The 25,820-nt window shown below is 38.8% G+C and overlaps 1 protein-coding gene across 2 annotated transcripts in view; it reads right to left on the bottom strand.

Annotated features, from left to right (window-relative positions):
* SNAP91 (synaptosome associated protein 91) overlaps window positions 1-25,820 on the bottom strand; it is a 72,501-nt gene that overhangs the window by 25,574 nt on the left and 21,107 nt on the right. The window contains exons 4-15 of one of the 2 annotated variants that reach the window (XM_075145403.1): window positions 24,608-24,710; window positions 22,583-22,676; window positions 21,251-21,362; window positions 19,692-19,798; window positions 18,311-18,352; window positions 14,653-14,723; window positions 14,231-14,236; window positions 13,255-13,282; window positions 11,188-11,297; window positions 9,944-10,044; window positions 4,940-4,954; window positions 4,624-4,794 (exon numbers count right to left, since the gene is read on the bottom strand). In XM_075145403.1, coding sequence (XP_075001504.1) covers window positions 4,624-4,794; window positions 4,940-4,954; window positions 9,944-10,044; window positions 11,188-11,297; window positions 13,255-13,282; window positions 14,231-14,236; window positions 14,653-14,723; window positions 18,311-18,352; window positions 19,692-19,798; window positions 21,251-21,362; window positions 22,583-22,676; window positions 24,608-24,710 — 960 coding nt within the window. The remainder of the gene's footprint in view (window positions 1-4,623; window positions 4,795-4,939; window positions 4,955-9,943; window positions 10,045-11,187; window positions 11,298-13,254; window positions 13,283-14,230; window positions 14,237-14,652; window positions 14,724-18,310; window positions 18,353-19,691; window positions 19,799-21,250; window positions 21,363-22,582; window positions 22,677-24,607; window positions 24,711-25,820) is intronic. The other variant, XM_075145404.1, reaches the window with a different exon arrangement.

Here is a 25,820-nt window from a genome sequence, read left to right on the forward strand (position 1 = left end):
TGGTACCATATTCATATGCATATATATATATGTGTATTGATAGATCTAGATCTTTTGCACGCTTACGGTTATAATCTGTAGTTACATATATATGTATTGATTGATCTAGATCTTTTGCGTGCTTACAGTTATCTGTAGTTATTGATTGATCTAAATCTTTTTGCGCGCTTACAGTTATCTGTAGTTATTGATTGATCTAGACCTTTCGTGTGCTTACAGTTATAATCTGTAGTTATATATATGTATAAATTGATCTAGATATTTTTATGCGCTTATCTATATAGTTACTAACAAGTATAACCTGTAGTTAAGTTGTTTTAATCTTTGTAGTATTTGTAGCAACTTGACTAATCCTTGTGCAGCTGTCAAATTGATCAAAGTTTAAGCATTGTAAGACTCTAAGTAGCTGCTAAAAAAACCCTTAACCCTTTCGTCATAAACCGTTGCCCAGGTCTGAGACTAAGATTGGGTCCAGTTGGATATCTTCTGAACCTCATGACTCAACGGGAGGGTCCCCCTTTTACCTTTTTACCCTTTTACCTTTTACCCTTCTACCCTTAATCTCTGTACAAATCATTCCAACACAATTCTAATATGATTTTCCCCTGTGTAACTTAATCCATGTAATAAGTAATAGAGTGAACCTTGCCATCAAATTCTGTTAAGTCACATTTCTATAAATTTCTATTAAAATCACCCTTTGCCAATACCTTGCCAGTGATTCTTTATGCGGCCTTAAACCACTCATTTGTGACACCCCCTTTAAAGCAGTTACTATATTTACTCAGTTTATGCCACTTCCTTACATTTGTGCATCTTCTACTTCAAAAGTGAATCTAGCTTTTGACTTCTAGAATCAAGTAGCACATGATCCTCACTTGGGTTTATAGACAGCCTGGAAACTTAAAGAAATGTCGCTGAAACCTTTGCAAGTTCACACTGCATGGAACATCTATTAGGAATAAGTTTGTACTATGTACTGTGTAACACCTAAATTGTTAAATAAAAATAGTTCTTATTACAATGATGTGCAAACAAGGGCATTTTAAAGTCCTGAAATACTGAAGTAGTGCTTCAATACATCTTGTCTGCAGCAAAATAAGTGTTCCTGAAGAGTGATCTGTTTAATTTCATAAATTCAGGCTTTATTTGATGCCATGGCATCAATGCATGATAAAAGTTACTCACATTTGATGATACCACTGACTTATAATCATTTAATGTATTATGCAACATGTGAAACAACCCTACGGAAAGTCACAAGTATAGGAAAGATCATAGAATTAAATCGTATAGGTGAAAAGATTTTTTTTTTCTGTTTCCACAGTTTTTTCCTTTTCAGTCATCCTTCATTACTTTTTGACATGGAGAACCTGACCTGAGCTAACAAGAAATATTCCGCTAGGCTCAGTGCTAGGAAGAAATCATAAGAATTATGGGATTTTTTTTGTCATAATCTGTTTTTTAAAATAAGCACTAGTTTGCTACACCAGCATGTTCCAGCATAAGGGACATTCATTAGCCCTCAAGTGCCAAAAAGTCTTGATCACTTTGCCTTTAGGTTTTTTTAAAGGGAAAACCATAGTTCTCCTGCCCGCTTACAATTCATGTCATCTGAATGCCTAATAACTGACATTTGCACAGTGTCTGCCATGACTTGTTACTTGCACTGCTAACATCTAATCACACAACAGAACATAACTCAAGAGCACATCACTCTGTCCCAAAACACTGTGTCCAAATTCTATTATTAAGATACATGGCATTTCAAGATATTTCGCCTTTCTTTTACCTTTAGGTTTCTCCCTCTCAGGAAAGATTCCAGCTGCACTTTGAAAACAGCCTCCTCTTGTTTCTTTTACAAACAAGATAAGGAACTCTTCAAGCTGGCCCAAGTAATTGAAAGCTTGCCCATTAATCAGATGATAGAATTCTTCAAAAAAGCTATGCTGGATCAATCCTGCCTTTCTCACCTGCTTTCCAAGACCATGTTAGAGATGAAGACATAATGCAGAGCTGCTTTTCCTCTTAAAGACAAAGCCCAGTCATAGGCAGCATGCAGGCTCCTATCGGCTAAAGTACCAGCAATATAGTGCAAGAGAGCAACAGTCAACAGTCATTCCTGCAAAGTCTCCTCTTCTGCTTCTTCCATCAGCTTGGCTGCCTTTTTCCTGCAGCTTTCAGCTTCCCTTCCCTACTCAGCCACTCCCTGCAGAGTCTTTACATTCTTTCTCCTGAGATGACTGCTCCTGTACCTTCCCCTACTGCACCTCACCCCAACAAACAGTGTAAGGCAACTAAGAACTGGCAAGCTGCAAAAAGTTAAGGTGCTCTGAAGACTGTATCTCTAGCAGACCTCAAAGGAAAATACCTACTTATTAAGTGTCAGCATGCCTAGCACCGCAAAAGCTAGAGGGCAACAGTGTCTGCCCAAAAACTACTGCTTATTGCAGTGTACATAGTGTTAAAGTAACAAGGAATGTTAGTATTGGACATCACTTACAGCAGAGGCATCAGGGAAAAAAAATCAAAACAGAAACAAAAAAAAAACATAAATAGAGAGATAGAAGTTCAAGTATGGACTCCAGGATCTTAAAAGGGTTGGGCCTGTGGGTGCCTTGAAGGCACTGCAAAAGTGCTTTCACTGCTGAGTGTGTTTAGAGATTTTTCTTCTTGAGAATTAGAGGTTTTCAAATCCAGAAATTTGATGCTATTGTAAATAATAAAACCTTGCTTCTTCCTGAAGTGTTCTAGGAAAGTGTCAGTATTCATCTAATATACAATCCACTGGAGATTTATAGTATTTCAGCAACAAAATACATTCTCTTTAAAAGAAAAGATTGAGTCATGGAAGTCTGGATACTGCAAAAGTAAAATTCTTTCCACATTGGAAGATGAAGGCAACTCCACTTCTTAACATGTGCCACTAAGTAATCTAACGATCAGTTAAATCTCTAGAAACTAAAGGCATCCAGCTCTTTGCCACTTCATAAACATGGAAGTAGACACATGATTTGGTAGCAGCCATTTTTCCAGGCACAGAATAGTGGAAAAGGTAGAAAAAAAGAAGGGTACATCTTGCTGCTGTAGTACTGGAAGAATAGGCAAGGGTAGGTGTTTTTCTAATCCAGTTGCAAGTTTACAGTGATTTCTAGACATTTAACTATTGTTTGATTTTTTAAAAAGTCACATATCTATGCTAAATTAATAATGCAATTTGAAAGTGCTGTATCCAAGACAGTCTTGACCCCAACATCTACACACCAGAAGTTTCACACGCTATGCATCTGCAGAGGTGTTAATGAGCACAGGCCTTGGCTTCTGCAACAGGCTGCTGAGAGTAACCAACATCAGACTCCCTTACTCCTAGTGGTGTCCAGATCCGCTGCCCACAACTATTTTAAAATTGCTTCTGAATTGCCTCATTGTGCAGCACTTGGACTATTATCCATCTTTGTAAAAGGAGGGGTAAAGTACCAGGTAGCAGTTGTACTCCTTTCTTACACCTTCTCAGCAGTTTTACTGCGGACTTCAACAATCCTGTTGAAGTCAGTCCTAAACAAAACTTCTAACTGGGAACTTTCAGTCTTTAGGAAACACCTTTGCAGTCAAACTGTTTATGTAGGAGACCTCTCCAGCACTCCTGTCACTAGAGGCAATAGATAAACACAGCCCCACAGAGAATATACTGGAATTCAGTTTTGATAGCAAGTAAGTTATCACTAATTCCTGACATCCACTGTCATGCTGGAAGTATGCATCAGAGGAAGAGACAACTAGAAAAACACAGTGGTCAGATGATCTCAAACATTTCAGTAGTTTGTAAATCAGAACATTTCTCCATTAACCTGGGCTGGTATAGTGTTGAAAACCTGGCAATTTCTGATGTGCTGTTGAGAAGCCTCCTGCTCCATGAGAGTGACAAGAAAGCTGACAACATACAGGGGTGACTTTATGCTTACTCAAGAGGTTAGCTGCTAACATCACAGACTGAAAGAGCATAACTAAACCGTAAGAATATGTTTCTTATACATAGTTGTGTAGCTGGCACTCAGTACAAGTTCACTCCACTTTAATTTAGTGTTAATACTATGTGAAATAAAACCCAGACTCAAGAATGCTGAAATATAGTAATTTCAGCTGGCTCAATACTATATTTACAGGAAAGATCCAAAAGAAACACAACACAGCTCAAGCGTGACATGTAATGAGGGGGCAGGAAGCTGCCATGTCCATCCTCTGCAGTGCAATAACTATGAAAGAACAACTGCTTTTCGCAGAAATTGTAGTACAGTGTATAGTTATTGAATAATGTGGAAAGAATACCTGCTTACCCCAGTGTGGACCTGAAAACTAATGTTCTTAGCTGTTCAGCAATAAGGTAACTCAGTCTTAAGTGTATACAGTTTTCCATTTCCATATATATGCAGAGAGGTCTATTAGCTAAAAGCACAGCAAACAGAGGTAGTTGGACAGTTTACATTTGCTGTTCCACCTAGCATCCAACACACAGGCGCCTCTGGTATAGCAAGTTAAATTAGAGGCCTTGTTACAATAGCTGAACTCAATATTGCTTCATCTACCTTATGAGCTGGCGTAGAGCACTAGAGCACCCAAACTAACCTCCAAAGAGATCCACTTCAGCAGTGGCAGCAGTAAGAGTTGTAGTTGTAGCGGCAGCAGCTGAAGTAGTTGTAGTATCAGTAGTTGCAGCAGTAGTTGCACTAGGCTCTGGGGCAAATGGATCTGAAATCTGTGGCTCAGAGGTAACACCGGAAAGTGCAGCCAGATTATCTATATGCAACCATATAATGAAGATCAAACAGGAAAAGTAAGGGGAAGAGGGAGAGAGACCACAATCACCCAACTCCAGAAAGTTGGAGCTTTTAATAAGGAGTCTTAACATTCAGAAGTCTTAGAAATCAAAAATATTACTCACCCTCTCCCAAGAGGTCTAGTGATTGTCCATTAAAATGACAGCAGAATAAAGAAACAGACCAATTAGTAGAACTGCCAGATTGAAGATGTTCATTAGCCATATGTTCATTCTCTAAGTGACATGTCTAGGATTTTCCAACATTCAAGAAGTTACTGTTACATGACAAAGCTCATTCTGTTTAATAGCTCTATTCAAAACAGCACCAGTACATATTTGATAAGTTCCTTAATATTTAATCAGGAAGATGTTCAAACACTGGTAGCATTTATCACTTTGTTTTATACATCTGGTTTTCTTTTCTTAAACTGTAACAGAGAGAACCAAGTAGTGGCCTGTAAGGGTTGACAGGGAGGTGTCCTACCTTTCACTACTCCAGGGTAAAGCCAAGAACCACTTCTTTAGAAGTTCAGTTCACCACTATACTAGTTCTCTCTTGCATTTGGCTTAGCAGTGTGAGAGTAAGACCAGAAGTAGGTAGACGACTTTGAAGTTCATGAACAGCTAACATCCCCCAAGAACTGAAAATTTTAAATGTAAGTTCCTGGGCGTAACAGCACACAGTTTCAAGACTTTCACCAAGTAAAAGCATACATGGGAAGAGTGAGCCCCAATGAACCCCAGTGCTCACATGTAAATACAGTAAACAGGCATAGATGAAGCTTATTTAAATCAGTGAGCTATTAGCAGAACATACTCGGATACCAAAGAGAATCTCAAGATAATTCTGCTTAGCTGCAAATATTTGCTAGACCAAAGTAGTCAGAAAACAGTCAAAATCAACATTACAGTCATTAAAAGTGGACAGAATTCAGCTTACTGTTCTGCCAAAGTGAGCTGTTGTGATCCATCCATCAGCCCTAGAACCCTTCACAAAACTGGCACTGAAGCCAGGGTACTCTAGCAGAGAGTAGCTTGCAAATACAGTGTTAAGTTACTTCAGGATACAATACATCCCTACTGCCCCAAGTATATTCTGAGAGGCAGACAGGCTGTGGTTCTTGTACTTGAGACAACTGTTTAGCAAAAAGAAAAAAAAAAGAAATAGGAGAGCAGCTCCTATTTAAAGTTTTTCCTGCACTTGTGATAGAGCAAGCATACTATGCAAAAACAACTACTCCTGTTAACACTTGCTATGAGGAGTATGAATGATTGACAGCATAAGCAGGTTGGCTCTGTTGCAACTTCGGTTCCTTAGTCAACTGCTTTTGGAAGCCAATGAAGCATCTTTAATGACAGACTTTCCTACAATTTGATGTCTTCTGAGATCAGATTGAGCTCAAAGACAGAGGAAGCTTTGCCCACATAAAAACCAACTACAAGCTATAAAAACCAGTTAAAACTAACCAGTTTGGCCTATTACATTTTTATACTGCAGTTAGAATAGTCTGAGCTCAACAACTACCTATTTACTAACCAGCAGCTCAGTGTTGCTCCTAGATTCATTGTACACGTAACAGGGTCATGGGTTCATCTGATCCACACTGAACAGCAAGCACAGAGTCCAGATGCTTTACTATGGGTCAGTATGTAGGAAGCAAAATGCTTTGAGCTAGCACAGCTCAATCTTCACAAGTTTGTCTTTATTTTACAACAGTTGTTAAAAAGGCACCAAGAAACCACATGTAGGTATTTTCGTAATTGGTTCCTTGGGAAAGCTCTACTTGAGCGTGACTGCACAAGCTGAGGTAAGTCAAAATACCATTCTGAAAGAGCATAACAGTATATTAAAAATGCAGCACTCTGGTATCTCATTACCGCACACCAGGTGGATGTCTCACAGCTAGACTTGAAATAAACAACTGTTGGCAAACTTTTACTTTCCATTAGCTTATTCTTCAATGCATTTTTGTTATCCAGTTATGTTATAGATCACAATAGAGTGAAATTACAATCATCCAGCATGGCAGTCTACACTTACTCTTAATATGGGAAGGATTAAAACCAATGCTTTATTGTGTAGTAATATTAAAGTAACAAAACTAGTAGCAAATCCATGTTCTAAGGCACACTGCAAGGTAGTTCAGAGCAGAAATTCAAGTCAATTTGCTTTTATATCCAAAAGTCAAACCTCGCGAGCATGCAGAATTTGACCTACTGTATTTTTTGTAATACTAGTCTAGTTTGCTTGCCAATGCCTATCTATTCACCTTGCGATATGCTGCAGGCAACTTATTACCCTACCCTGATCACCACCTGTTAGCACAGAAGTGTAGATTTTTCACAAGTTACAGTTAATTTGCTAGATAATGTTTGTTGTATTCAGAAATGTCCTAGGTATACAACAAAATATACAGTGTACTGTATATAGCACTAAATATACAGTGTACTATACTGAATATACAGTATATGCCAGAATACAGAGAATCTACACTGCCAGTGAGACTGAGAAAGCAGGATTGTTTGTTGGTGACATGTATTCCTGAGGTTTATGTCCTGAGGACATTTTGATGCTGCATCTTGAAGTATTTGATATTCACATTTTCCTATCTGTTCTGAACTGCAGCAACTCTTCCCGCTTCCTCCCCCTACTACTTCTTTCTCATGAGTTCCCACGTTAACTTGCTGTGAGCCAGAAGAGTTTTGAAGAAGACGAAGAAGCACAAGTAGCAGGGAGGCACTCTTACACATCCTCCCAAAAGCCCTGGGTGGAAGGAAGGTCATCTTGTCCAGCCTCCTGCTCAGAACATTATGCCCAACACCAGATCAGGGCAGTCATGGCTTTGCCTAGTCAGGTCTTGAAAAATCCCCAGGAATAGAGAGTCCGCTAGCTCGTATCAGGGATCTGCTCCAGTATTGCCCTACCCTCCAAGTGAAATAATTTTTTCCTCATGTCCAATCAACCTCTGAAGCTGCAATTATTACCCTTCATTATAATCAACTATCATTCCCAAGAAGATTTTGCCTCTGCTCTGTAAGTCCCCTTCAAATAGTTGTAGGCCACTATTAAGAGTCCCCTTTAGCCTCCTCTTTGCCAGATGGCAGAGGTCCAGCTCCCTCAATCTCTCTCTGCAGATGTGCTCTAGATCCCTGGAGTCCTGGTAGCCCCTCTGCCAACCCCCTCTCCCTTAAACAGGAGAGCCCAGAACTAGGTGCAATATTGCTGATGTGGCCTCACCTGCACTAGTTAGAAGGCTCTGCAGTACCTATGAGACCACACAATTTATAATGACTACCAGCTTCATCCTGTAGACTTAGTTTAAATAAGTAAATTAAAAAAACAACCCGTAACACAGGCTCAAAGGTCTTCTCATTACCAGATGAAACATTAATGGAAATTTCGGTACTTTTACAACAAAGCCATTCCAGTTCTCAATTTATGCATGTCTGACATGGTATTTGGCAATTATTTAAAAGAGTTTAAAAAAGAAAAAAAAGGCAAAAAAAAGCAGCAAGATTCCAGTGCAGTAACAGGTCATCATACCTGGACTCCTGCCAGCAGTAAAGCAGACAAACTTGAAGCTTACTAAGTTACCAAAATGCTATTCTGAAAGATAAGACTGAAGTATACTTGATGAGGTTAGCGATAATCCTGGCCAAAGGAAAAAAGTTAGCTGTCCTTTTCCATTGTGGAGTAAGAGGAATAGTGCATTACTAGTAAATTTTAAAGTTTTCAGTAATTCAGGAGAATAAAAACACCTAAGTTCCAAACTACAGGTGCTTTGTCCAAAAAAGCAAAGTAAAAAACCAAATAAATCAGCTTTCAATTGCAATGCGAATCAATATTTTACAATATTAATGGCTATTTACTCTGCATAAATGAGCAACTGCTTAAAGAAGTTAGCTGAGAGGCCTGAGCTCTTTCCAACATCTCAAAAGCTTGTGTTCCAGTACTTGGCAATGACAAAGCAAGACAAACAGGACACAATCAAAAATTGCAGAATAATTAGTCCCAAACATCCTAGAATAGATGACTCTTTGGTCTTGCTTTCTGGATAAGATTACATTTCAGTTAATAAAACTGACATTTCTGCAAAAAAAAGAATTCAATTCAACAGATTAAACAGTATGCAAAACATGGCCTACATGACAGCCATAGCTATCCTCTCATGATGAAGTGGCTGAGATACAATGTCATCTTTAACGAACTAAAATTAAGAACAGAAATAGGGAATGCAGAAGCCACTAGTACCCAGTATTAGCATTCACAGCAGAGTCAGCATGACTCAGCTAGCATTCCCGCCATGAGCAGGCTGATGAGCTCATTAAGCTGCCACACAAGTGAAGATCTCTTAAGATTACACCAGAGTGTGTTTACAACTATGTAAGTTAAATCACATTTACTGGCCTAATTCCTTGTCTTCACAGGACAGGAGTGAACATTGCCTACATTTATTGCGGTCCTCTTCAGATCACCAGCTGCTGGTGCTGCCTGGAACAACAGGCTCAGTTCACCACAGAGCTCAGATTTCAGAGCTGGTTAGGTATTCCTATTTGAAAGCAGTTAGCCCTCTACTTCTATTTTCATAATATTATTCTAAGCAGACAAGGAAGATTTTAATAAAATACGTTAAGGGTTGTCAGAGATAATCACACTTGCAGCAGAGCTAATTTGCCACCATTGGCTTTAAGTGCCTTTTTGTTTTCAAAGATTTTTTTTACTCCTCCTCCTCCTACTGATCTGTGGGCTTTGCTCTACGAACAGAAGAGTTGGTTTCTGCCCTCACCTTGCCAATAAGCACATGAGCAGTTCTAGTTCTTCTGTTTTGAAGTGTCTACCCTACCTGTTCACCTTCAGCCATCTCCTTCCTGCTCACTTTTAGTCACATAATCCTGGCTCCCCCCAGCTTTGCAGTCAGGCCCTTATAAGCAGCTTATACTATTATGCATATCCCTGGAAAAAGGAGTAGCCTTTTGCTGCGAAGGGATGCCTGACTGTCAGGTCAGCAGAAGCCTGGGAGTGAGCTGGGAACATCCTGTGCTAGCAGAGAAAGAGCCAGGTTTCAGTTCAGCCAGCCAAGGAGACTGAGACTGCAAGAAGAGGTGCTGACAGTGAAGTTTCTCTACCTCCCCATGAAGTGGCTCCAGCAGGGGCTGCTGGAGCTGCCTGTCCAGTAGCGGCAAAATCTGGCTGAAGATCCAGAAGATCGCTGGATGGTTTGGAAGAGCTGCCAAGGAAAGGAAGACAGATATTAAACACTGGAGGAATCTGACCATTTTAATCAAGTTAAAAAAATCATTACTGGATTGTAGGAATTACCCTTAGTTTGGATGACTGATGAAACCATCAAGAGACTTTTTTTTCAGGCCTTAGGATTAGAGCAGTGGCCATAAACACCTTTACTGCAGTAAGTGCCAACAATATATTACCCCCAGGACAGGACCTTAACTTACTTCCATTACTTGATAATGACATTATAACAGATCTATGAGATTTTTACAATCCTAAAAAACCAAACAAAAACACCAAACAAAACCCCGAAACCAAAATCCCAGGTAATTCCTAAGAACAAAGCGAATAACTGCTGCGACTGAAAACAGCTCCGTTCTACTTCAATATTTCATTGTGCCATGTCAGAAAGCAAGAAACATGCATTTCCAGGCAATAAATAGGCATTAGGTAGAAGAGAGTTGGTAAAACTTCTATGGCTTAAGCGAGCCAGATATTTGCTTAGGAAACAAGGTCTTGTTCACGCAGAACATTTAAATAATAAACAATAGAAGCTCTTTCTTCAGTAAAGTACTTCACCTGACGTTTAACTGAAGTTAGTCACGTCTTCAGACTTTTGCTTCAAGCTCAGAGCTTTTACATGTCTAGAGTTATTCCATTTCTGCTCATTACAATAAGCAACAGCGGTTTGTTCTGGTTATGACTTGAAAGCAAGGTTCAGATTTTCTCATTGGTCAATTTTTTTTTTTTATTTTAACCTCCAAAAGTTCATTATTTTTGTGCTTCATTAACCGATTTGAACAGCAAGAAAAAGGAATCTTAATTCAGCAGTTTTAGAAACAGAATACTGAAGGTCAGCAAAGATTACTTTGGATTTGCACATTACTTCAATCTATTCTATTAAAAGTTTATGTTGGGAATGGTACAACATCACTACTCCACTGAAAGCAAATCAGAGTAATCACAATTTTTTTTTTTTTGTTACAGCTCATTTGTGATCTCTACTGGTAGAATAATGTAGCCCATTCAATACTGATGTACACTACCTGTAAAGCAAAATCTTGCAGGCAAGCCTCCTGTTACAAGTGTGACTTTGGCATCTACATCAAGCTCAGTAACCCAAATATGCTTTTTAACTTACCTGACTGGTGCAGCTGTAGATGAAGTTGCAAAAAGATCAACTGGAGGAGATGTATCAATAGTTTTCGCTGGAGTAGAACTAGGAGATGTAACAGTTGTGGCTGGAGAAGACTGGAGAAATATTTTAAATATACATTCAATATACCAACATTTCTCCACAAACAACTCAAGCACAGATTCACATACTTTAAAAAATTTAATTCTGACATCAGGTCATCTTATTGTGAACTGTTCCCCCCTTTGAAAGAATTTAACAAAGACTGGGCTAAGTTTTCAGAGGGTGGTGGAGTAGAGAAACTCCAAGGTGACTCCACCTAGCAATGCCTGGCTCAAGAGGAAATGCCTACTGCATGCATTCAGAGCACCAGCGGCCCGTCTCATGTGACCTTTAGTCCCTTGGTTTCAAGGCTCACCCAACATTTGGGCAACTAACTCAGACTTGTGATCTGGAGTTGCCTTACCTGCCTTTTAAAATCCCCTGTAGGATAACTAACAGTACCTATGTGTCAAAGGATTCTCAGCAAGTTCCAAGAAAATAGTTGGCTCCCCAGCAAAGTCCCTCCTCTCAGTTTTAAGACCACTGAAGATGGGAGGAACAAAGTATTTTGTGAGATTGTTTCTACATCTGTCAGACCCTTCATTTTGTCCACAGAATGAAGTATCTATTAATCCACAACAGGACCTTAGTACTCTAACCATAGAAATGGTGGGAGAAGAGAAATGGTTAGAAACCAAGTTAAAAGTGTGTACGTAAACCTTCAGACTGAAGAGAGTTTAAAGAGCCATCAACAGTGCTAAGGGTTAAGTCCTTGGGAAGATATAAAGGCAGCTCAGCCTATGATTTTGCTTCATTAGCTCCTCCAATTCTGGATAAAGATACCTTAAGCATGGCAAGGACAGACACCCAGGAGAGTATATTGCAACTCTTCTGTGCACTTGAAGACTCAAGTTACCTTGAAGAGTGTCAATTTAATTCTGAAAGATACCACAAGCTTTGTTACAGTATCTCACACACTAGAGATATCCTTTTCCTATGAAACAAGTCCTACGTTTAGTACTGTTTGCCATTCTGACCACTTCCAAGAAAGAAAAAGAATGGCAAATTTGAAGGGATTTTTCTTCTGAGTTCTTCTACCGCCATCCCATCATCACAACTCTAGCAGGAGATGGATATAAGCTTTCTAGTCTCTCCTGAAGCCTTTACTAAGGTTTGGTCCGAATTCCTCATGTGAACCAAGGAAGAAGGCGTTATTTAACATTTTAAGAACACTTTCTGAGCCATAATGTAGTTCTCACCAACTGCTACTGTATTGGATAAGAGGTTTTTTTGTTCGTCTGTTCTTTAAAAAAAAAAAATTGCTCTTCGGAAAGAAATTTAAGAGCTTTCACTAGAATCAACCATTGAACCATCTTCCTCAGACTCAGAAGTTTTCATTGAGTTTTTCCTTCACAACACCTGTTATTAGACACAGAACTATGGCACCTGGCAATGCTTCAGGGATACCAGAAACCACTATTACTAACACCGTAAAGCTCATTAGTTTATCTGACACTCAAACCAAGACATTTTCACTGGCAACTCTTGCTTTAGATTAAGGTGAGCAGTCTCACTAATAAAGGTCAATTCTGAAATTAGGTATATCAGATGAAAGTTGTCTTGGCTTTTCACAAAAATATGGTTTTTAAAGAGTTAGCACTTCCTCCTAAAAAGCTGCAAATGGAATGAAGAATTTGGAGGAGAAATAGTACGGAGAAAGTTGCTCACTGACACGAGGATTAAAAAAAAAAGTTGAGACAAAGCTATGGGTATCTTATGTTTTCACAAAGCGTGACCATCAAATCCCGCACTGGTGTAAGTACTACGGCCCTTCAGACCAGCAAGTGCTTTTATGGGGCCATTATTTACAAGGCCATTTAAAGATGCAACTTCGTCACTTAGGTAGGGCCTAGGTGGCAAAGTCTACAAAGCAGATTAGGAGATGGAAATTTAACTCTTTATGCCCTTAAGATGTTCTAAAGCATACCACCTAAACAAGAACTAACTAGTACAGCAACTGACAGTATTTACCTTGCTCAGAGGAGAAGGAGCCCCAGATCTAGAAAAAAAAGGGGGGGTTCAGATAAGTATACTTTTGGAAACTATGTTTCTAGTCATCAAAATTCATGCAAAAAGACCAAAAGCTAAGCATGACACCTTTCTGAAGATCTCTACAATCGCATGCCCTCCCCATTTCTCAAACTTTCATGTGTCACTTCAGACAAGGAATGCAAATTGTTACTTCAAAGCTTAAATGAATCTTTCAACCTAACTGGTAGCACAGGATTATTTTGCCTCTTAAATAAGCTCTACTAAATGGAGGAAAGGCAGAGATGCATGCAAGTGTCTTGCATTAGGGCCTACAGGAGCCAGTAGGAAAGAGTTATCAGGGCAAGACATCGCCATATTATAAAATCATGCAACAGCAGCAGAATAAGACCCATACGGAAGCAGTTATCTAACATAAGTCTTCTGAGGATGTGTCAGCGAATTTTCAAAGTCTACTATTCTTTTACAGAAAGTCAGAGTTACTTTAAAATAGTAATATTTAGAAGTATGGAAACAGTTAGTTGGAAAGTCCAAGCTGAAAGTTCTCCCACATGCAAGAAAATCACACTAACCGACAGAGCCTTAATCGTAAATTAAAATGTATGTCAGTGCATTTATTTATTTTCATTATTATGAGGTATGAAAATACTGCTACATATTTTTAGAGCTGCTTTGATCTAAGAGATGAAAGGAGGAGTTGAAGTTAGAACTGCACCAGTATTGAACTAGCATCCATCCTATAGGTTATTGAATTGGATAAGTCCAAGGAGCTGTAGAACTGATTAGAAGATCTGGAGCTAAGACAGAACTGACTAAAAATAACTTAATGACTATACACAAAAGCAAGCAACAGTTTAGGCACAATTTAAAGAAGATATCTATTTCGAATTGTTCAAGCCATCTTAAAAAAAAGATAACCATGTCTGCATGCAAGTGATATGTAAATATATGTACTTACCCTTCGCTAAATTGCAAGGAAAGCAACAGTAAAAGAGAAAACACAGGTTTAGCTTAATCCTTCCTAGACTTAGCCATGACAAGTATCTAGTAAGAAGATGCAAAGTCATTAGAAAACAAATCAATTTTGATGATAAAAGCCTTAGCAGCAGGGAAAAACAGTTCCTTCTAGGAGTTTTCCATAGTTAATTTTACTTCACTTTGGAAAGTGTCTAGTTGTTTGAGGTATTGTTTCCCCCCACCCTCGGTAAGAAAAAAACGTTGCCATAAGACACCTTTGTAAGGGAAAGGAAAAGCCTAGTCTTACCACAGCTTATTTTCCAGCTAAGTGACAAAAGGCGGTTGGGGGAGGCAAACCTAAACATCAGCAGTCTCACATTGTTACTATTATGCCTTGATACACGGTACAACATATATACCTACTTGTTGCCAGGTTTTTTTCCTTCCAGTGAGTTTAGATGTTGCTCAAGGGTCTCCATGAGACTGCTAGGAGCCTTGAAAGCAAAGAGAAAGTTACACTTCTAAACACAACACATTGACCTAATGATACTTCAAAATCCAGCACTAACTTCCCTGAAGTCCACCATGTGCATGCTCATGCTGTTATTTTATTTACACCACCGTGAAAACAGTGGACTTCCATGCTAGAAGTACTCAGGCAAAGACAGCTTTTGAAAGATAATACTGTGTCCAAATTTGCAGAGAGAAAACATTTACCTCTACTAAACAGTGCCTGAAGCCTAAATCCAGGATGTGCTGCTGATCATGCTTTGAGTCAGTGTTAAACATTGACAACAGCACAGGCATCCACAGGGTTAATTTTAAGAGTAATGGGTTCAAAGTCATCCTTTCAGTTTTGCTTTTAGTCAGACCTCCAACACCTCTTTCATGACCAGAGGGTTAGATAATATTTGCAGTCTAAACAAAACAAATAATTAAAAGGCCTTTCCAATGCCCCCAAAAGCAGCTACCTTTGGTTCAAGACTCCCAATATCACAAAAACTTATAGCTGTTTCTTCTCAAAATGGTAGACAGGCACAGGTTACTGAGCCCAGCAGCTAACTCAAAATTCGGAAAGATCGCTATTTTAGACATGTACAAAAACTAAGCTTTTCCAAGCCTCCCTGACCTTAGGTTTTATTTTAAGCATCCTTTTTGTGGTCAGGCAATACCCCCAGGCATGCACTTGCTGTTACGATGGTAGATAAGAAAAGTAGCTGTAAATGCAAACGAGTGTGCTTAGCTACTGCAGTATAAAAATAGAGTCTAGATACGTAGACTCCTATAAGATCAACAAGCAAGGAGGAAACCCTTGAGAGATACAGTAGCATATAATAGTCAATTATTTCATCAGGGTTACCAGTTCATCAATGGTACAGTCTTTAAACGGTGAATTCTCTTTATCAGTCTCTTTCGGATCAACCACAATTCCTGACAGCAATACCTACAGTGTTTTTCATAAATAATGTCTTTAATTTTAGGGTATACATATGCATCAAAAAAGTCTGTTTGCGAAGCTTCAAAACAGACTATCCACTGCTCCTATGTACAGTATGCTGAAAACCAGCTGGCTGGCTAAATCAGATGTTTCAGGATGCTTAGTACCTGCTAACACCAATGCACAGTTAAGTGTACTTACAGTGTCTGCATATTAATTTTGGCATTAAAATTGAGCAGTAAGGTAACTTAACACATGCAGAAACTTAAAATGCTCAAAAAATCCTTAAATGATGGTTTGAGTTTAAATATACTTTATAAGCATATTTATTAATTTTCAACTAATTTGAGCACAAGAAAGAATTTGGTTAAACACAAGTGACTTAGTTACAAGAACTCTCCAGCAGCACGAAAAAGATGAGCAAAGGCTCTCATTTGCTTAAAAAAAAAAGTTCTACATATTCAAAAAGGTTATAGCATAAGATACAAGTTGTGCCTACTTAATCGTATCAGCAGAAAGCTATGTTTAAAAAAAATAAATCCATTCTTTGCTGTTACCAGTTACCTCTACACACTTTAAATAGCTTTCCAATATATTATTCACAGGTTTCTTAAAAGCCAACAAGGTAATATGAAACTCGCCTATCAAACAGAATTCACAGAGGAAGCTTCAGAAAATTTCTACAATGCAACAACTGGAAATTAAATATTGTCTGGTATCCAATTTGCAACACTGAACATTGCTTAATTTCTTCTAGATACTGCTTCAACATTAGACTAGTTTATCAGTCAGCAATGTGGTGGAACCTTAGATATGGGTTGCCCACTAGCTATTTGGGGCAAAACTGCCATACTTTAAGAATTGCTAATAAATAGAAACGAGCCAAGCTCTTTAGCTGCCAAGATGCCTCCTCAGCCTCCAAAACCTTGCAGCCAAACTAGAAAGTTCAAAGATGACAGCTATCAACTTGTATTTCAGTACTGTGACGACTTGTTTGGAGAGTACGTGCGCATATCAAGTGTCAACACAACCAGCTTCTTGTGGAATACTACTGACTATTGCCATGGCTTGCTTTAGAAATTTAGGTATAACATTGACATTATATACAATTATATATTACTTATTAGCTGAAATTCAGATTTATTATTCACCTTTTATTTATTTTTCACTGAAGTACACTGCCTAGGTCTTATACACAATCTACCGCATGTTGCAGATTAGCCTTAGCAAGTGAGTCCCAAGTAACCTTTGGGAGAATACAGCTATGAGGGACTACCTGTGAAGACCACTGAAGTGGTCAGGCAGTTGGACTAGATGATCATTGTAGATCTCTTCCCCCCAGAGGGACTGTTATATTTTTAAAGCATTGGTTCATGAGGTGAAAGGGACACTCCAGTAGCAGTAACTAAGGTGCCACTGAGCAAGTGCAGCACTGACTGATGATGCAGAACAGGGCTTGTGCAGTCCCAGCAGGCAGCCTTTCCAGCAGGCTGATGCAACACAAGCAGAAGCAGATAAAAGTGCTACAGGAATTTATAAAGCTTATTTCATTAACTGAGCTTAAGGTGAGTTCTTCTGGTTCAAGGACTCAGTTCATAACTGACTGGACCTTGTTAAAAATGAGCCCCTGGGGTACAGAGTTAGGTGAACATACTACTTCAGCTATTTCAGAATTAGGTTTGGTATTCCACACACTGCTAGAAGTCTAAGCTTTCCTCTGCTGAAAGGAGTGGCCAGATTTCATAGCCCCATAGCATCTGAAACCCATAAAGATTAAAACTCTCCACCTTCACATCGTGTCTCACTTTAAGAATTTTTAACTGGCTTTTTTAACCAAGAGAACCACTATTCTGATGCTGATTTAAACCAAGCTTTCAAGAGGCTTTGAAAAACTACACATTCATAGGTTATGAACACTTAGGATTTACAACTGTTAGGCAGTTTGGGCTGCTCTTCAGTTCCAATTTTACTGGCATCAAAACTGCCACAAGTGAACTCTTCAGCATGGATCTCTTCCTCCAAGTAAATATCCTTTTCACTTTAAACACAAAGCCAGGCACCCAGGCCAATTTGCAAGCGATATTGAAAATGGACCAGCATAAAAGAATTTAAGCAGCTACAGCATAAGTGAATTTTGATGTTAAAAGTTTTGACGCATACTGACAGATGTTAAAAGTTTTGATGCATACTGACAGAGAAGTTCAGCAATCAAATGACAACTTCTGCATTTAAACTTCAAGTTCACTGTACCTAGACCAACACAGTAGTGCTAGTACGGCTCAATTTCATCTCTGGACCAAGACTGTGTCAGGGAGAGATTATGAAGCAAGTCACACCACAATCTCTACGCAGTCTGTCGTCAAAAATGAACTTGAGCTACAAGCTGCAAAAATCTGTCCTTTAGCAAGGAAAGAGCAAAACAGTCTACCCTTCAACTATAGGTCAGAAGACATCGTGAAAGACATCATTTTAGTTATATTAGTCTTCAAAAATAGCTTTGGGCAGTTCTTATTTGCAAGTTGGGAGGGCTTTAAGATGTTAGGTGGTATGACTTCCGACCAACATTTACATTCCTGGTGTGCTTCCTAATTACAGAACTTTTAGTTATTACACAGATCCAAAAAGACTACAAGAGAAGCTTACCTGTGTAAGATCAGGGATATCGCCTTTGTCAATTCCAACTTGCTGTGGATATAAAAGAGGTAAAATCTAAGTGCGTTATTCCACTGCAGCAGGCACTAATTTTGACTAGAACTGTGGTACGCTCTTCAACCTATAATGCACTTTATTTTTAGAAAAAGACTACAAAGTTAGCAAGTGCAGATGCCCATCTTTCCGGTAGCTACCTTCAACAACCTGCAGCAGCTTTTTTTTTTAACGAAAAATATCCATTAAGAAAAAAAAAGGGAATTTGATTCCACCCAGGTAAAGTTCATACTCCATACTGCAAGTCAGGCAAGCCTTTCTGGCCATACACTGTTGTCTCAGAGGACAGCATTAGTGAACTGCCAAACACATACTGTCCAGATACCTGACTATCCTAATGAAGTTGTCTGAAATCCAGCCAGTGAGCAAATCCCAGAAGACATCACTAAAAACTGCTAAGGCTCAAGTCACTTTGTTGTTCTGCCCTTCTCTCCTAGCATTTCAAATACCGCAAGATGAGGTCTAAGTCTGCAATCTTCTATTAGTTGTCCTGTTGCTTCACTGTGGCTCTTCAAAGTGCCTGTTGGTTTAGCTTTTGCAGAAGAACAAGCTCCACTGCATCTAGTAATCCTGAAGTATAGTCACTATAATCCCTGTCCTGCAAAGCTGACCTATAGGTGTCTAAAGTACTTCACTCCCTCAAGTTCAACATTCGCATCAGACATTACATGCCATTCAAGAGTCTAGCAGGTTCCTTCATAAATAGTCAAGTAAATTAGCAAAGGAACAAACTTTTTATTCAGCTCATTACTGCTGGCCATTATAATGAAGCATAAAACATGGAAAATGTGCATCTTGTGCCAAGGAGCCAACTACCACAAATGAGCCCAGCAAAAGAGTTAATTAACCATGTAATACTTGTATTATCCACATAAGAGGATGATAACAAGGATCAAAACCAGGAAGATCTCACATTCCAGTTAACTTGTAGTTGGCTGCAAAGAGTTAAAAAGCATACTTATAAAACCATTGTGCTTTTATTCCTAATGGCTATATCTTCTTCTAATGTTCAACTCTGTCCTAGAAGCATGCATTTATTACAACATTTCCAAGAAATATTGATACAGTTGAAGTCATGTCACCTGTTACATTACCAGGAAAGTTGAGGCTGGCTGCACAGTAGAGACATGTGGAAGTCTTAAGCAGGGCTTAACTAGTTCAAGAAGAACTGAACAAGCAGGTCCAGGAACTTCTATACTGCCTCACATTTATACACAGTGAGTCAAATGCTTAACATGTGCAATTAATATTTTATATAGGCTAAAAAATTTCACAAAATACTTAAGTGCCAGACTCCAGAAGACTGGAAGTCACTTACCTCTGCAACTTTAAGAAACTCTGATACTCTGGTCATTCGAGTAAGAAATCGTTTGTAGATTTCAAGAGCATCTTTACATTGTCCCTTTTTCATTTCAAAAAATTTCTCTAGAGAAATAATTTGGCAAATTTCAGTTAAGATATCTTACATTAGGTCTGCATTCATCAGCAACTCTAGTTTTCAGGAAAATCACGTTTCAAGAATATTGCACTCCATTAACATTTTTCTACTTGGACACTAATCTAGTGGCATTCCTAGTCCTTAGTAGAATTTAGAAGCTGGGCTTGCTGAGCTGCTGAAGAATTATATAGACTGGAAAATTGCTCCCCAACCAGCCATAGCATTGTGTGTGATGTAAATCAGGTTTTTAAAGACAAAAAATAAGCGGGTGAAGTAGCTACCAAAGTTAAAATTCAAAGTAATTAAGGATACTTAAACATATATTAATATATGTCCTCTCCCAAGTTGTCTTCACTCCAAAGAACAGTACTTTTTTTCCACTTGAGTAGCTCTCTAAAGTTGGTTCGTGTCCATTACCAAGCATAACTGCCACATATTTCAACCCGAGCTTACGCTTTAAGTAGCAGTAGACAGCGAAATCTTAATGCAATTGTTAGGCCCAACACATTTGTATCTGCTCCATAAGCTTCCTATGCCTATAGTTTCAGTCAAAACAGCAGGCACTTACTTTTATGAAACCATAGAAAGTGTTGCAACATGGATAAACATGGATACAAAAAAATTGTCTGAGCTTTACAGCTCAAGAACATCTTTTTGCCTGTTCAGTCCCTGTAACCTCTCTGTTTCTTCCTGTTGTAGTTGCAGCCAGAGTTTTAGGTCAGTCACACTGGCCAAGCAACCTCAGTTTTTAGCTGTCTTTATAGACCAGCTGACATGCTCACAAGTTTTAATAGTTGAAGCTCATTTTCTACAGGGTCAGTTATGTTATTTCCTGCAGTTTACAGCAACTCCTGGTTTTAGACTTCGTAACAAAGCCTTTTGCGGGGACAGTTTAAGGTGTGTTATGCTGGTGATCGTGCCAAGCTGTCTGAGCTTCAGAATGTGCTCCTATAGACTTTGTAGGCTGACAGTAGGTAGGGTTCTGGAGGCGATCCAGCTTTGGCAGTCATGCTTTCAGATCATAGAATGGATCAGGAATGTTATTCACGAGTACATTACTTCATATAAGGCTATCACATAGCATATATAACAGAAGAATCTGGGCATCTTAAAAACACAATCAAATAGCAAAAGTTGCTTCGCTAACCTTGCAGGACACATTAAGGAAGCTCACACAGCACTGTACATTTCTTTAGGCACAGAAATGCTCAATGCCTTTAAGTAGACTTCTGTACAATTTTAAGGGCATATGACAATCCAGCCTCAGATGAACACTAATGTAAGAGGTTATAGCTTAAAGTTTTCTCTTACTTCAGAATAGAATGGTCAAGAAAAAATGTATTAAGTTTTAATGAAAATTAATTAAAAAAAAGAAGCAGATCTGAAACTCGTTTTTCACTTGCTCATGATATGTGAGATATAAACACCAGATTACTTACCTAGTAAGTTAATAACCCCATCATTGTAGCAAGCAAAAAGTTTGATAAGATCTTTAAATAGAAGCATGAATGCAGCATTTATGACACCATTTGTCAGTTCATTTGGATGAACCTACAAATAAAATACCAGTTATTTACAGCAGATTTATTGAATGCAATCAGAAGTTTTAACATGCACCAGGTATCTGATGCTGTTATAGAATCAAGCAGTGACTACCAGCTTTCACACAAAGAAACCAAACAAAGGTTTCAGTTAGCAGATCACGGATTGCTCTCTTCACCACTCCAAAATAATCCACTACAGCAGAGGAGTATCCCCATCAACAGTAAACATCTTAGTCTTGAATCCTTCACCTATCACAGAGGTGGAAAGCAGAGATGCTATTAACAAAGCTTTAATGAAACTGGACAAAAGATGTCAGTTCACAACAGAGCTAAACAAAGCCTCAGTGGTTTACCAGGTAATACAGTTGGGTTAATGATGTCAAGACCTTTCCAGTTCTCACATTAACTTGGGCAGAAAATAAGTGCTTATTTATTAAAAGATCTTTGTTTTATTAAAAAATATCTCCTCTTCCAACACCATTATCACAATTCCTATGCCATTTAAGAAACAAACACACATTAGCAAGACATGTATTTCTAAGGCTTTCCTCTGAAAGCTGTAGTGGGCCCTGCTTTCCATCTGGGTGCGTGTCCTTCTGCCCACCAAGAACAGAACAACTTCAAGATGGATTCCTTCAAAGACCTCTTCGCAATGTTACACTGTACCTCCTACAATAACTGACTCCTGTTTTTATCCTTAAGGCAGATAAATAATCCCACCAACATTCATAACATTATTACATTATAATATATTGCAGACACTTATTTCTATGAATAGTCTAGATTAAAGTTTATCCAATCCAGTTTACAGCTGAAAACCAGATGAAGGTTTTGAGGAAGCCAAACAATGTACATGTGATATTTTAACGGCTTTTTCTCTCCCCCCAAAAAGAAGTTGGTTGCCAAGAGACAGAAAAAAAGATTCTTCAGTCTCCTTGCTTGGTCCATTTCTTTCTCTGAGCCAGCATTCCTCAAGAGTGCTCATTTCCCAAACTGTTCCCCTACCCTCTCTACAAAAAAAAAAAGTAGAATCTGCACATTTTGTACATATAGGAAAGGGCTATCCTTCACCTCACTCTACCTCAGTGGGATACTGAAAAGGGGATTTTTTGCCCACATAATGGGATGATCAGTAAAGCATTACCTACAAGGTGAAATGTTTTAATGACAATGCAGCATTTATAAGTCACTGCCCAGTGTTAATGCTGGGTCAGCTTCAATACATACATCGAATTCAAGTAGTGCATCAATTTGTTCCTGCAATATTGGCATACTCTTCAGTAGCTTTTCAGGAGCCATTGTTCTCATTACACCATCAGCTCTGCAAGAGGGAATACAGATTAGAAGCCATGGTGTTTCCCCTCTCCCCAAACTGATTTGTTGTCTAAATTTAAGCTTAAAGCTGCTGTAACCCATTTCAAATATCTGGAGCACTGTCTGATTCCCCTGCTTCCCGCAACATCACAAGAACTGGCATGGAAAATACTTCATTCAGCAGACCCTCCCTGACAGCAGGTGAAGAAGGGTTTTGTGTTAGAGTGATGAATGCAAGAGATTGATCTTTTTATGGAAAGAAGACAGAGTTTAAACAACTGGACAAGAAATACTGTTGCAGAAGTACTTAGAGAACTGATAGTCTTTGTGCATTAAGTTTGTTATGAATAACTAATGACAACTCATTGCTAAGAGTACTTTTTAATGACACGTCTGTGGTCACTGACGACAAAACTCTATAGGTTGTTTTTTTTCCCCCATCAAATGTCACAATATATGCATGCCAATTCAGTGACAATTTAAATCAGGGCAATCTTTGCTTAGAGCTTCTTTCCTCAGTATTCCTGGGTACTAAATTCCATTACTCCTTCATGGCACTTGCACTGACTTTGACCTGCCCTATCAGTCCTGAACCATTACTCCAACAGGATCATGCAGCAGTCATGGATGTGTAGCATTCCTTAACTGCCCAGTCTTCACGCATGCCCATTTTTATCTCTGAATATCACAAACCTGCACAACCACCACTATGTATTGCCCTGTTCTGGCCACTGACAAGTACAGCATCTCCTCTCGGGGAATGCATACTACTATTTTTACTTATTTTATGCTATACTCTGAGGCAGCATCTTGTTTTCAGCACCAGAAATAACACACACAGAAAGCTTTTCCAGGAAAATATAGCAAGGCAGGAATAGAAGGATTTCCAGCAACTCAAATTTATGTTTATTTAACATGAAGTGTTTGAAGGCACTAGGTGACAAAGGGAATTTAAGATGCTAGCACTACAGCAGCCTGCTGGATCAAACCATGCCTGAAATATCAATCCAACTAGCTGCTAGTCTTCACGTCAAAAACTTCTTAATGATTCGTATTCCAGATAGGTTCAAGAGATAACTACTGTGGTCCCCACTGTGGGAATGGCATCCAGCTACACAACAGTTTGAAAAGCAGGAGAGGAAAGCCTGGCAGCGATGCCTGCATTAGCAGCTCAGAATCCCAAGCTGCAGAATACACCAGAACTGCCAGAACGATCCTGCATGCAACCAATGATTAGCAGGGACATCTTTAGCATGCAGTCAATTAAGCTGCACCTTCAGTGGGTGTTAAGCCACTTGCTGTGTTGTCTGTGCTTCTAGAGAGAATCTAGAGCCATTGAAGTTAGAGGAGACAGACCAAAAAAATGTTCTGATAAATACCAACATACTACTCTGGGCTGGGTTAACACAGTCCTTGTGTGGTTTTTTTTAAACACAGTCCTTGCGGGAAATAAAACCAATAGTTTACAACCTTATTCTGTTCTGTTTATAACTGTTTGCTGTGTTGTCTGCTAAGAACTTCAGGTGTTCACTTCAGTTTTCCTTTGTAATCAGTCATCTTTCTTATGGAAAGGGTCTGAAGAGTAATGAAACATCCTAAATATAGTTTCAGAGTGTTTCCTTCTCCAAATCCTAAACACAGTCTCGCTGCAGCACAATTTAATAATAGTCCCTAGCACTAAAAGCTCCCAGTTCTGCAAGGCACCTTACTTTAGTCTTCAGTATTTGCGTTACTACCCACAGTCCTTCCTCCCCTCCTTGTGCAATTTTTAACCCATTACAAATACTTAAGAGATCCAACCATTTTGGTGTTTCATTGTGGCTAAACAAAGAACATAAGAACTGAGTCATTGAGACACTAAAATTAAGTGTAATGCCACAAACAAGATTTCCATGGGTCAGGCAACCCTATCAGTTTATATATCTAAGCTTTGCTTACCCTTTCTTCACTCTTGCAAAGTCAAATGCCATTTGTCTGTAGGAAAATGCTTTTTCATTCAAGTATCTACTATAACGCCTTATAAAGGTGGACATGTCATAACCTGCAAAAAACAGTTACATATTTTACATTTAATTTTCATGCTTGTTTGGAGGTTCTTTAGTAAATGATAATATACAGTCAATAGGCCCTAAGATTATGTGATCTCTATTGCAGTAGACAACCACACATACAGAACAGGAATCACAAGACATCTTCCAGCTTCTGAAGAAAAAGCAGTAGTGCTGCACCAAAACAATCTACCACTGTTCTCTGCTTCCAACAGATTTATCCAATGCACCAGTGGCATGGTTCCCAGGGAAACCCGCTAGTGGCTCCTACACAGTTATGTGGTAACATTATTTGGTGGCGAAATTAGTTACCCCTGTATTAATGGGAAAAAATGCCAAGTTAACAGAAAGTTTATACTTAACTGGTACATGACTTGTAGGCTAAAGATCGATTTCAACTTAAACATTCCCGCTATTTTACATATGTCAGTCCCTTCAACTCTTATATCGACCTTCGAAATTCCCCTGACTTGGTTTATCAGAACAAAGAAATTATGATGGCATTCAAAGAGATTAGTGCCCTCTTTGAACTGTCACACCAGAGATCTTCAAGGCACATGATACTGTACAAGCAACCTCAAACTTCAGTGACCTTCAAGCCTGTAACACTTCTGAACAGTTAGTATTACGGTCTATCCTTCAGGTATTTCTTTCAAAGCTTCTTCCTCTAAGCTATAGAAACGTGTGCAGAAGGCAACTCATCCTCCTCTTCAGTACAAGTCCCTTTTTGCTACCTCTGTTAAAATCCACATCCCTTAACTTAGTCATTGACTGTATTTTTCCTTAATATCTCTCAACATTAAGTATCTCTGACAACTCAGGCTTAACACTACCAACTCTGATGCCTCCTTATCTATGACACACTGTTGTATTATCTATGAAATGGCAATTTAAGTTTAAAGCAAGTGGCAAAGAACACAAAAGCATGCATTTAACAGAATTCATTGTTGCCAAATACCAACTGTGTGTTTTGCTTAGACACACACAGTTTTAATACTTGTTTGGCTTTGTTCCTGCCCTGTGTTACCATTTCTAAAAGATGCTGAAGTCTTTTTGATGTCATACGTCTCCCTTGAGAGATGGAATAACACGGCATTGCTTCA

This window comes from Calonectris borealis, chromosome 3 (genome assembly GCF_964195595.1).
Source record: "Calonectris borealis chromosome 3, bCalBor7.hap1.2, whole genome shotgun sequence".
Taxonomy (NCBI): domain Eukaryota; kingdom Metazoa; phylum Chordata; class Aves; order Procellariiformes; family Procellariidae; genus Calonectris; species Calonectris borealis.